At 50.7% G+C, this 12,691-nt stretch overlaps 1 protein-coding gene across 2 annotated transcripts; it reads right to left on the reverse strand.

Annotated features, from left to right (window-relative positions):
* Window positions 1-5,710: 5,710 nt before the first annotated feature.
* On the reverse strand, window positions 5,711-12,303 carry LOC132250994 (GTPase IMAP family member 5-like). Of its 2 annotated transcripts, XM_059729435.1 has the most exons (3): window positions 11,968-12,303; window positions 9,065-9,116; window positions 5,711-8,578 (listed from the first exon to the last, which is right to left on the reverse strand). In XM_059729435.1, exons 2-3 carry the CDS (start codon window positions 9,108-9,110, stop codon window positions 7,866-7,868), a joined length of 759 nt encoding a protein of 252 aa, XP_059585418.1. In that variant the 5' UTR covers window positions 9,111-9,116; window positions 11,968-12,303; the 3' UTR covers window positions 5,711-7,865. The 2 variants fall into 2 exon arrangements, with proteins under 2 accessions (XP_059585418.1, XP_059585417.1); XM_059729434.1 differs by lacking the exon at window positions 11,968-12,303 and having other exon boundaries at window positions 9,065-11,945.
* Window positions 12,304-12,691: the final 388 nt, after the last annotated feature.

Raw genomic sequence — 12,691 nt, forward strand, 5'->3', positions numbered from 1 at the left:
GTACTGCGTGCAATTCTGGGCGCCGCACTTCAAGAGGGATGCGGATAACCTGGAGAGGGTCCAGAGAAGGGCAACTCGTATGGTTAAGGGCTTGCAGGCCACGCCCTATGAGGAGAGACTGGGGCACCTGGACCTCTTCAGCCTCCACAAGAGAAGGTTGAGGGGCGACCTTGTGGCTGCCTATAAGTTCATCACGGGGGCACAGAAGGGAATTGATGAGGTTATATTCACCAAGGCGCCCCCGGGGGTTACAAGAAATAATGGCCACAAGCTAGCAGAGAGCAGATTTAGACTGGACATTAGGAAGAACTTCTTCACAGTTAGGGCCAAAGTCTGGAATGGGCTCCCAAGGGAGGTGGTGCTCTCCCCTACCCTGGGGGTCTTCAAGAGGAGGTTGGATATGCATCTAGCTGGGGTCATCTAGACCCAGCACTCTTTCCTGCCTATGTAGGGGGTCAGACTCAACGATCTATTGAGGTCCCTTCTGACCCTAACATCTATGAATCTATGAATCTATGAATCCTCATCAATAAATTAAGCGATTGGGGAATTGATGCCTGCACAGTTGGATGGTTAAAAATTTTGCTGATGGGGCACATGCAGAGAGTAGTGGTGGATGGGTCGTACTCAACCTTGTGAGATGTGAGCAATGAGGTACCCCAGGGCTCAGTCCTCAGGCCTGCGCTTTTTAACATCTTCATCAGCGACTTGGATGAGGAGGTGGAAAACACGCTGTCCACGTTTGCGGATGACAGTAAGATGTGGGGAGAGGTGGACACACTTGAAGGGAGTGAGAGGCTGCAACTAGATTCAGACAGACTACAAAAGTGGGCAGACGAGAACAGGATGGGGTTCAACGTAGACAAATGCAGGGCGCTGCACCTGGGGAGAAAGAACCCACAGCACACATACAGCCTGGGGAGTTCCCCTCTTGAAAGCACAGAGGCAGAAAGGGATCTCGGAGTCATTATTGACTCCAAGATGAACATGAGCTGCCAATGCCAGACCGCAGCCAGCAAGGCCACCCATACTTTGTCACGCATCCAAAGGTGCATCTCAAGCCGGTCCAGAGAGGTGATCCTCCCCCTCTACATGACACTGGTCAGGCCGCAGTTGGAGTACTGCGTCCAGTTCTGGGCACCGCACTTCAGGAGGGATGTGGCCAGCCTGGAGAGGGGTCAGAGGAGGGTCACCTGCTTGGCGAGAGGGCAGCAGGACAGGCCCTACGAGGAGAGACTGAAGGACCTGAACCTGTTCAGCCTCAGCAAGAGGAGGCTGAGGGGGGACCTGGTGGCTGCCTACAAGCTCATCAGGGGGATCAACAGCAAATAGGCAGAGCCCTTTTCTCCCCAGCACCACCTGGGGTGATGAGGAACAATGGTCATAAGCTGATGGAGAATAGGTTTAGGTTAGAGATCAGAAGGCAATATTTTACAGTTAGGGTGGCCAGAATCTGGAACCAACTTCCCAGGGAAGTGGTCCTCGCCCCTACCTTGGGCAAATTCAGGAAGAGGTTGGATGATCACCTGTCTGGGGTCTTGTGAACCCAGCATTCATTCCTGCCTGTGGCAGGGGGTCAGGCTAGATGATCTGTTCAGGTCCCTCCTGACCCTAGCTACTATGAAACTATCAGTTGTGTCCAGCTCTTCTCTCTTCCTCTCTCCCACAGGTCATATCTTTTATTGGACTGCTTATATAGTTGGGAGAGATAGTAGCAAGGTGTCCAGTGCAAAGTGCCCTTCCTCAGCAGCAGACAAGCTCCTCTCAGTTCCTGGTGACTTTTGGTCAACCCCATCATGGACATACAGGTGGAGGCTGGGTTTTTACTATGTGTGGTGAAGCAGGCCAGTTGAATGAGCCATAATGAGCCATTGCCTGTGTTCGGTCCATGGTCAGAAAAGCAAGTTTGTGCTCTGTGGAGAACGGGTGCAGGGGTCCCTTGAGGACACGGGCTGAGAGGTCAGATGTGCAGCGGCTACTCTGTGCAAACTGCCCTCCTGCTGGTGCTGCTCATGCCTCAATTCCCCGATGGGACTGGGACCTGCCCTGATGAGGACAGTGCCCAGCCCCAGCCCCACACACAGGTGGAGGCTGCGGGGTGGTCCCTTGCTGAGCTCTGTGCTTGCAGAGCCGGGTGGGGAGCAGGCTCCCCAGTCCCCACCAGCAAGCAGCTCCCAGCACCAGCTCCATGACTGCAGGGCCAGTGCTGGGAGACCCTTATATCCTAGCACCAGCTCTACGGTCATGGGGCCAGCACCGGGAGTCCCTTATCACAATTTTGGAGTGGGGGCTTGCAGCTCCCTGCTGCCAGGGCAGGGGGAAGTAGTCTCTTCCTGGGCTCTGGGGGCAGAGCCCACCCTGGCAGCTCCCGGAGGCAGGGAGCAATCTCTCACCCCTTGATGGATGACTGACCGGGAGCAGATTTGCTCCCGGTCAGTCATCCACATGAACACTAGTGTGCCATTATGAATTAAAAGTAAATTTGCTTGTGCATTTATAGACACACATGCTTACTTGGCAGTAAACTAAGCTACTGCCCAGTTAAGTGTCTCGTGTAAACATCCCCTGATACGCTTATTTGTAGGGTCTTAGACTCACAGAAAAGCCAGGCTGGCAGTCCATACTAAAATGACCACGGGGTAAAATTCCTCCCTGTCTTCAGTGCAGCACCGGTCTGTGCCTGAGCAGGGTGGGGGCAAGACCCTTTAGGCAGGACCCCACAGTTTTAAGTCCCAGCAGGAGCACTGGCACAGCCCAGTCACAGTGATGGGGGTGTTGCGTTGTGTTACTAATGCCCAGGAGCATTGGTTAGTGCTCTGATTTGCCCAGATGTGAAATGTTGGAGCAAAGCGAATCCTGTACCCAATGGATGGGCATCCCTGGAGCCCCAAATCCTCCTTGCCAAGAGCTCTGGAAACTCCCTCGCAAGTGGGACCCTGGCCTGCTCTGCTCACCCTCTGCCAGGCCTGGCTGACACCATGCAAAGGACCTGGGACCTCCAGGACTGCACAGTTCCCAGCTCTGGTCACTGCCAGCTGTCAGATTTGATAGCTGCAGAAAAGGGTCCAGAGACAGGCAACACAACTGGCCATGGGGCTAGAAAGCAGCTGTGCAGGGGGAGGCTGAGAGGCCTGGGTATATTCAGCTTGGAGAGAAAGTGATTCAGGGGATGGGGCAGCAGTCCTTTGACTGGCTGCCAGAAGGCAGGGGGAGGATGAAGCAGGACCTGTACCAATGGCTCCAGCATTTGCAGCCATTCGTGCTGGAACGGATTTGCTCATGCACGCAGTGATCTGCTGTAGGGTCGGCAAGATGCTGGGGGCAGTGACGTGTGTTAAATATAGCTCTGCCTGCCTTTCTGGTAGCTGCATGGATCTGGTGGCCCCGGCTCTCTCAGGCACGGATGCTATTCCTCTGCGCTGTGCACGGGGGGACTATAACTTGGAGATGAGCCGTACGAGGGGTTTTGTGCTTTGCTGCCCTTCTTCTTTCATAAGTCCAGCTTAAGGTGAGTTCACCAGTCTAATGCTCCTGAGGAAAGGGAATGTATCTCTGCAATGTCACCATCAAATGTGCACTGAGGGCAGACTGTTATGTGGTCCATAATTTGATCAGGATTGCCACAGTCACACTTTGCACAACTCCGAATACACCACTTGTGCATCACGTGACCACAGTGGCCATGCCCAGTTCGGATCTACTTGAGAGCCTTCCTTGTTTCCCCTTTCATTTAAATGCAGGAAATTCTCCCCCTGGAATATGCTGCAGCCCACATTGTGCTGGAGACCTTGCAGGTGCTGAAAGCAAGACTGGAAAACAAGGAGACATTGCCCCTCTTGGTGCTGGGGAGGAAGGAGGGCACATCCTTCCTATTTCTCACCTCTGTTGCCTTCCCATGGGGAAAGCAGCTGGGTGCTGGCAGCCCTCTGGACCAGGAAGAGGCAGCGGAGGGTTTCCCTGTTTCAGGCACTTTGTGGTACTGTGGAAATGGCTCTGGCAGCACAGCGTCTAGACTAATCACCACACACATCCCAGCTCCCCCAGTCCCCATGGAAAGGAGCCTGAGTGCAGACTAGGCTGGGCTCTGACTGGGTGCAGGAGTCTGCATCGGTGATGTGCAGCTCCAGACATGGTCTTCTGTCCTGCCTCCGCCTCTGCTTCCAGCCCCAATGGGCAGAGGGTGGAAGAAGAGCCATTACTATCCTATTCTGTAGGGCGTGGACACCCCAACCCTTGCACAGATCTCCTGGGAACAGGGGCTGGCCGAGGCCCACGTGCCCAACCTCACAGTCCCCAAATGAAGGTGTTTTGAGGATGGTCTGGGGACAGCTGGCAGTGGTGGGTGACTTGCTGCAGAGACTGGGTGGCAGCTGCTCATGCCCATGGTCTTGTTTGGCTGGGGTTGGTTTGTCCCGGGAAGAACAGCCCGGCACCAGAACAGCCCTCTTTATGGCGTCAAACAGGGGTTTGACTGAATGCCGACTGGCAGGCAGCAATCGGAGATGCACAATGTGGAGCAGACCCACCTTCTGGCAGGAGTGTGCACATACATGGCACTCAGCATGTAACATGTACTGTGCTATAAGCCAGTGGTTCTCAACCTTTTCAGTCTGAAGGCATGCCTGGATAGACTTGGGGCCCCCTTTGGAAAATGTCAGCTCTTCGTTTTCAGTCTTTTTTGGACTACAGAAAAAGAATAGAGCTGTTTTTCTGTTGCAAAGAACTCAGGAAGACCTCCACAACCAACACCTTCACCTCCAATACACATGCATAGATTACTAATTCATATACCACTCACACAATGATATCTATATATGCATACATATGTATATTCACTAATTCACACACATACCACCCACCTACACATACAGGTGAATTCCTAAGTTGGGTGTTGTGTTATGTATGTATGTATGTGCTTGGTGTACTTGGGATACCTGGGGAAAGGTTAAGGTAAGAAAGTAGAAGTGTAGGGAGTGAAAGTCACCGGGACTGGGATTAGTACTGGTAGACTAGAGGGGCCTGGGCCGAAGAACTGAGGCTGGGGGTAACTTTAAGCTAATAGATCTTAATTGATTAAAAGACAACACCCAAAGCCTGCAGAAGAGGGGAGGGATGCCAGCACAGAAGCTGGGTCTGGAGCCAGAGCTATGGGGGAGCTGAAAAGGTAGGTGGGGAGAGGGGAAAATGGGACTAAGGGAAAGTGTGGGTGTTAAAGAGATGCTCTGGGTGTGGGGAGCCAGAGGATGGTTCTGGGGCAGCTAGAAAAGTTGCAGGGAGTGGCAGTAGGTGCTGCGAGCTGGAGAAAGGCTCCAGCTGCTGGAGAAAACTGCAGGACAGCCACGAGGACCTGGGAAGCTGTGGTGGGGAGGACTACAGAAGGTGGGAGGGAAGTCTGGAAAGAGAGAGACGGAGAGCAGAAAATCAGAGGAAAAGTGGCAGGAGAGACAGAAAGGTGGCAGGGCAGTGGGAAAGCAGAGAAAGGCAGCAGAAAGTTACAGAGAAAAGGCAATAGATGGCACGGGAGGCTGAAAGGCATCAGGGACAGCAGGAAAGCAAGGAGAGGCTGAGAGGTGGCAGAAAAGGGGAGACAGAATTGGGTGGAGATCGGGAAACTAGTGGGCTGGGGTGGAGCTGGGAGAGAGAGAGAACGAGGCTGGAATTTAAGAGAAGGAAGGGACTGGGATTCAGTAAAACATGAACCAACTCAGGGTTGCAAATGACAGTGGTTTTATTGAACAGGGGAGATGGTGACACAATGTTTTATTGGTTCCCTTGCACCCCCCCCAACACACACACACAGACACACACAATGGCAGCAGGGGTTAGAGAGGCTTGGTGCCGGGGCAGAAGTCCACTGAAGTCTAGGAGGAGAGACAGAGAGAGAGAGAGTCCAAATTGTAGGAGGAGGTGTGCAGGTAATATCTACCTATCCCAAGCTGGAAGTTGATCCTCGATGGCCAGTCGGGGTCTCCTTCAGCTCGGTGTTGTCCAGAGGGTGTCGGAGGCAGGGTCTCTGGGGTAGATAGGTGACATGAAGCTGGTCTGGTCCGGATGGAAATGGTGTTCCCATTGAGTCTGTCTTCACTGCCCCTTTTTATAGGGGCAGACTGTGTGTGACCTTAGTGACAGGAGGCATGCCCAGGCAAGGGTCAGCCCCTGGCGTACTGAGCATGTGTGCTCCATGCAGGGACGTGCAATTCTGGGTGTCTGTAATGGTGGGTACAATGGTCGAGTTGCTGGTTCTGCAGGGTCTTTTGTCTTTCAAATGCTGATCTTGTCTCTGTTCCTGAGTGAGGTCCGTGGTTCCTGGATGAATCAATGTGAGGTGATGGCCCAGTCATTACAGGCCGTTCAGTAGAGACCTGCTACCATTGTATTTCAATCATTCCCAATCAGTCTCATTCATCCGGGAACCAATTTACATGGGAGAGGTACAATGAATCATATTGTTGCAACATGGGATGCCCAGGCAGAGGACACAAGATGGAGGCTTGACATCTAAAATGGAAACTTGACATGACTTTAGTTCATTTACAAACACAGGCCTAAACCATACAATATCCATATGAAACAATAAAAATCAATACGAAAATGATAATAATACAATATACAACAGTAAAAATCAATACAAACCTAATAATTATCCAATATAAAACAGTGGATATCCAAAACCAAAAACTTGCTACCAAAAAAGAAAAAAAAAAGAGAAAAAAATGTTAAAGCTTATCCTAAGTCTGAGCTCGCTTATGCTTGTCTATAGGGAATAGAGAGGGAGAGAAAGAAAAGTCAGAACTAGTTGGGGAAGGGAAGGGAATGCTGCACGAAGGAGTGAAACCCTTGTCCTTGAAACGAGACAGGCTTTGTCAGCACGGCAATCCAGAGGGATGACATGAGGCAGCCAGTCACGGTCCTGCTAGCTTTGATCTCTCTCTCTCCAGCGAGCTGTGCAGAGAGGATACAGCTGCACAGACTTGTCTGTCGTGGAGGAGTTTTTGAAGGGACAGCTAATTCCCGTTATCATCCTACTTCTGGTGTCCTGGGAGTATTTGCATGCAGGAATTCACATTTGCTCCAGGCTCACACCTTCAGAAATATCATTCATCGTTGTGCCCTCTTGCCATAACGCAGGTTGCCTTAGATTTGAGAACTGCCATCCTGGCCCCGACAGACGTTATTCCCTAGGACACTCTCTTGGTCAATGTCTCTGTCTGAATAAGCTGCCAAATGAAACGGTATCACGTTTGCAGTTGAATGAGTCTCTTCTTCCCCTGTCTGTGTCTGGCTGATGCGGCAGGTACAACGTCACTCACCTTTCAACTACAGTTTAATGTTTCCATTCTGGACCATCTCAGCTGTAACATCTCTTACCCTACCACAGCACAGAAGATATCAAAATCCACTGCTTATGGTGGAAAATCTGCAATCTAAAGAAAAAAAGAAGCCAGACTACACAGCAACATCTTCTTAAGCCTGTGTCTTGCTGTGCCTCCCTGCCTCTGTGCAGATGCCCGAGGAAGATTGTGCATTTAAAGGCTTGTCTACCTAGTGGATCCAATAAAAGAGATCACCCTAAGAGCTCCTTGCCTCTGGCATAATTTCTGCACCATCACAGCTAGAGCATCACTCCACTATTTTTGGTAATTCAGTATTACCAATTAAACTAGTTAGTAAGACTGAGTGTTCTCACACATTAAAAGTGTGGCCTATCCTGCTGGGCTCGGGCATGCACGCACTACCCCGCTGCCATCGTGAAGGTGGGGAGAGGAAGCAATGCAATCTTGGTGGTGTGTCAGGGAAAGGCTTTTCACAACCGGCTGTGCAGGAAGCAAATCAAGGGAGCAGTGAAATGAGAAATTATGACATTTTTAGGGTCTTTTCAGCCACCACCTCTTTCTGGCCTTTTTTTGCGTGAAGGAGCTCACTGGCTTTTCAGTGAGTTTGGCAGGCATGCCTCCTTCTGACTTATCTATGAGGGGCTTGCCTTTACGCTTCTTGACCACCTTATCAACCAGCTGCATCAGCTCCTTCACCTGGTTCTCCCGCTCTTGTCCAGTCACTTTGTTGTTGAAAGCGCAGTACCGTTTCCCACGCCATTTGATCAGCTTCCGGAGACCTTTGTTTTTAGACTTTGTCACATACTCCTTCAGGGAGCCGTCGCCCAAGTCTTCTTTCCGAGTGAATAAGACAATCACGAACTTCTTGGCGTTAGGACCAAAAATCCGCTTTACTTGCTTCACTGCTGCCTCGTCTTCTTTAGTGTAACGGCCCAGCTGGGTCACCAGCACCAGAGCATGGGGGCCCGGTGCACAGAGCCGGAGGCAGTTTTTGATCTCCGGGGAATCATATGGCACCTGTCCATCGAAGATGTTGGCAGTGTCAATAAGCTCAAAGTTTTGTCCGTGCCATGTCCCGCTCTCCTTGCTGCATGCCACAGTGACGGGCTGTGCACTCAGTTTGGACTCAAACTTTTTGACCCCGAGGAGGGTGTTTCCTGTGGCACTTTTCCCAACTCCAGTTTTACCAACCAGGACAATTCTCCATGTTGAATCCTCTGGCTCTTGGCTTTCACCCTCCTGTGCTGTTGGGAACAAGTGGGCAGAGTCAGAAGAGCAGCACACACAGGAAAAGGAGCAGTAGAGAACTGCAAGATTTGTTAATAATTATACTCATCGTGTTCAATTTGCACGGAAAGACTTGTGGTGTGTTTGTTAATTAACGCATCACCGTATTGTGACATCGAGTGTTGCCCTGGCCTCAATGATTGCTCACTCATAAAAACTGTTGGAGTTGGTGGTCTCCAAGAAGGGCCCACACAGACAGGGCAGCAGAGGGGAGCTGGGTCTGTGGCCCAGTGATGGAGCTGTGCTGCGTGGATGCCAAGACCGGAGTGGCAGCAGCACTTTCCAGCAGGGTGGAGGTGAGTTTGCCATGTTTGCCCAGTGCTTGCTATGAGCAGGATTAACCTATGCAATGTGCATTCAAGCGGTCATACTTTAGGGAAGCCTGAGCTGAGCAGAAAAGGGAAGGGGAGGTCTCAAAAGAGCTCCAAGCATCATTTTCTTACCCTGGTTGGATTTCTTGGATCCTTTATTCTTTTCTTTCTTGCCCATGTGGACCTGAAACATTCGCAATGCAGAGTTACTTACAAATATGAACGTACAGGTGCAGAGTATGGAAAGCAGTCTCAGCAAAACTCAAATTGCCAACCCCAAGTTTCTTTGGATCACATCTTGTCCAGCCCCCTGCTCAAGGAAGGACCCTCCCTGACTAGACCACCCCAGCCAAGTGTCCGTCCAACCGGCTCTTGCAAATCTCCAAGGTTGGAGACCTCACAGTTTCTCTTGCTGCCTATTCCAGTCCTGGACCACCCTCCGAGTCAGAAAGTTCCTCCTCAGCTCCAGACTCAATTTCCCCTGCTGCAGCTTGAGGCCACTGCTCCTAGTCCTGTCCCCTACGGCCACAGAGAAAAGCCCGTCTGCATCCTGTCTGTAAAATGCCCTTCAGGGGTTGGCAGACTACTATCAAATCCCCTCTCAGTCTTCCCTCCTCCAGACTAAACAACCCTAACACTTTCAGCCTTTTCCGATAAGTCTGTCTCCCAGACCCCGTGTCACTTCTGTTGCTCTGCACTGAACTCTTTCTGATCTGTCCACATCCTTGGTGAAGTGCGGGGCCCAAAGCCAGACACTGCGCTCCAGGAGAGACCTCACCAGTGCTGCACAGAGTGGAAGAAGAATCGCTTCCCTCGATTTGCAAGTCACGCTCCTGTTAACACAACCCAAGATGCTGTTGGCTTTATTATTTTTTTTGCCACAAGAGCACATTGTTGTATTGTTGGCTCACGCTCAGCCTCTGGGCTGCAGTAACCATCAGGCCCTTCTCTGCAGTCCTGCAGCCCGCCAGTCATTCCCCAGTCTCTATTTGGTCCTGTGGTTATTCCATCCCAAGTGCAGGGCTTTGCACTTGTCCTTGCTGAATCTCATCTCATTGACTGCAGACCATTTCTCCAGCCTATCCAGGTCATCCTGGAACCTCGCCCTGCCTTTCGGACTGTCTGCACCTCCATGCAGCTGGGTGGGAAGCCCCATTCCCGCCTGTAAATATAAATCTTCTCTCTGTCAGTTTGTGGCTGTTGTTTCTGGTAAGTCCAAGGGGTGCTCTGGTGAACAGAGCATCTCCTATTTCTTGCTGTCGCCTACCTGATGTATTTATAGACAGGCACTAGATCACCTCTCAGCCTTCTCTTGTGGAGGCTGAAGAGATCTAGGTCCCTCAATCTCTCCTCATAGGACCTTACCTGCAGTCCCCTAACCACATGAGTGGTCTCCTCTGGACCCTCTCCAACCTGTCCACATCCCTCTTGAAGTGCGGCGCCCAAAACTGGACGCAGTACTCCACCTGTGGCCTGACCAGTGCTGCGTAGAGAGGGAGGATCACCTCCCTAGACCTGTTTGTGATGCACCCACTGATGCATGATAATGTGTGGTTAGCTTTACTGATCCCTTCATCACATTGATGTCTCCTGTTCATCCTGGAGATGACTATGACTCCGAGATCCCTTTGTGCTGCTGTGCTGCTTCGAGAGTCACCACCCAGCCTGTGTGTGTGTTGGTGATTCCTTCTCCCACAGTGTAGCACTTTGCACTTATCTTTGTTACACTGCATCCTATTCTGTTCTGCCCACTTTTCCAACCCGTCCAAATCCACCTGAATCTGTTCCCTGCCCACTAGTGTGTTTACTTTGCCTCATACTTTGGTATCATCTTCAAATCTGGACAGAGTGCTCTCCACGCCCCCTCCAAGTCACTGATGAAGATATTGAACAGCACCGGTCCAAGGACCAAACCTTGCAGGACCCCACTGCCCACATCTTTCCAGGTCAATACGGACCCGTCCACCACCACTGTCTGGGTGCAACCCCTAAGCCAATTCACCACCCACTTGACCATGTAATCATCTACATCACAGCCATTTAGCTCATTTATGAGAATGGGATAAGATACCGTATCAAAGGCTTTTTTAAAATCCAAGTAAATGACACCTACCTCAACTCTGGCATCTAAGCATTTTATAACCTGGTTGTGAAAAGAAACCAAGTTTGTCAGGCAGGATCTACCTGCTATGACCCTGTGCTGGTTGCCTTTCAGCATTATTTTTCCTGCTGGACTCCCACAAAAGTGATCCTTGATAAATTTTTCAAAGGTTTTCCCAGGGGTAGAGGTGAGACAAACGAGCCTGTAGTTACCCGGATCCGTCTTTCTCCCTTTCTCAAAAATAGGGACCATCTTGGCCCTTAACGAGTCCTCTGGGACCTGTCCTGAGTGCCAAGTAAAGCAAGAACACTGGGCAGTGCAAGAGGAAGAGCTAATGTGCAGGGAGCTGACTGTATTAAGGACATTGCAAATTCTTCAGTCACAATTAAGTGGCAGTGGATCAGTTCAAGTGCTGCATGCACCGGTCTGCCCCTTTGGAACGACAAAGTAGGTTGTTGCCTTTCTGAACAACTCAGTCTCTAATGGGTCAATGATGTCTGTCTTAAAACAGGAACGTGCCCTTTCCTGTAGCCACTTTTGGAAAATCGACCCATGAATAGCAGCTCTCTGAATCAGTTGGGTGATAAGTTGGGGTCGTCTGATGGTTTTTATAAACCTCCAGCTTTTGCCTGATCAGAAAGTTACTCCTTTTTGTGGAAGAAGGTTTTGACATGCTGGAAATGATTTGGGTCTTCAAAAATTTTTCCGACTTGTATTTTCTCTGAGTGGGTCAAATCATCAAAACTCAGGCTGTGAAACCCCTCAGGCTCCCAGCACTGTTTAACACTGATGGAGCAACTCCCCTGTGCAACACGACCAAGGACAACTGTTCCTTTCATGCATGTAAGAGATAATAAGTCAAACGCAAGTACTGTACATGCAAGTATACATACAGGCAACAGTACACACACAGACACACACATACTACTGCTACCTTTGGGCTGCTGTCTCGCCTCGCAGAACAACTGACTTTGTCTTTTGAGCTGTCTTCAGTCCATTTTCATCCCACTGTCCACGCTGACAGCTGCTCCTATATCCTAATGGGTGGGATTGTGTCTCGTGTCCTCCAACTCTCAGTTTGCAATTCATTCAGTGTCAGCCACAACGTGCCAGCACCGAGAGTGAAACCGAGCAAAGAAAGGCAGCAATTCTAGTTTCCTTGGGTGTCTGGCTGTGGGAGGGGCTACTGGGTTTCAAATAGGCTACAGCACATAAAACAAAAAGGCCTTGCAAAACCTCTGTACAGATCAACACTTCACACCCAGCAGCCTCCTCAAAGGGACTCGCAGTGAGCTCAGGCACTCTGGCTCTAAAGTCGGGATAACTCGGCAGAGCTGAGAGCGCTTGTGCCAAGCACGTGAGGAAAGGGCGTTCTCATAGTGAAGGGCACATTGTACTGTGCTCACCAGTGAGTCACATGGAGAATTAACACTACAAATGAACACAGTTCCTCACCTGGGGGCTCCCTTCGCCTTTTCCTTCTATCACAGGCTCTCCACACGGAGCCAGTTCAGGTGCAAGATGACCTTCCCACCTTCTGCTCCCAAGCATTTCCCCCTTCACAGAAGTGCTGGAAGTCTAGGATGGTCAACACTTGTGATCTGAATGCCATTCTGGGAGGTGATTTTCTTCTTCTTGCTTTTAGGTGCCAATTGACC

Source organism: Alligator mississippiensis, chromosome 5, assembly GCF_030867095.1.
Source record: "Alligator mississippiensis isolate rAllMis1 chromosome 5, rAllMis1, whole genome shotgun sequence".
Taxonomy (NCBI): Eukaryota; Metazoa; Chordata; order Crocodylia; family Alligatoridae; genus Alligator; species Alligator mississippiensis.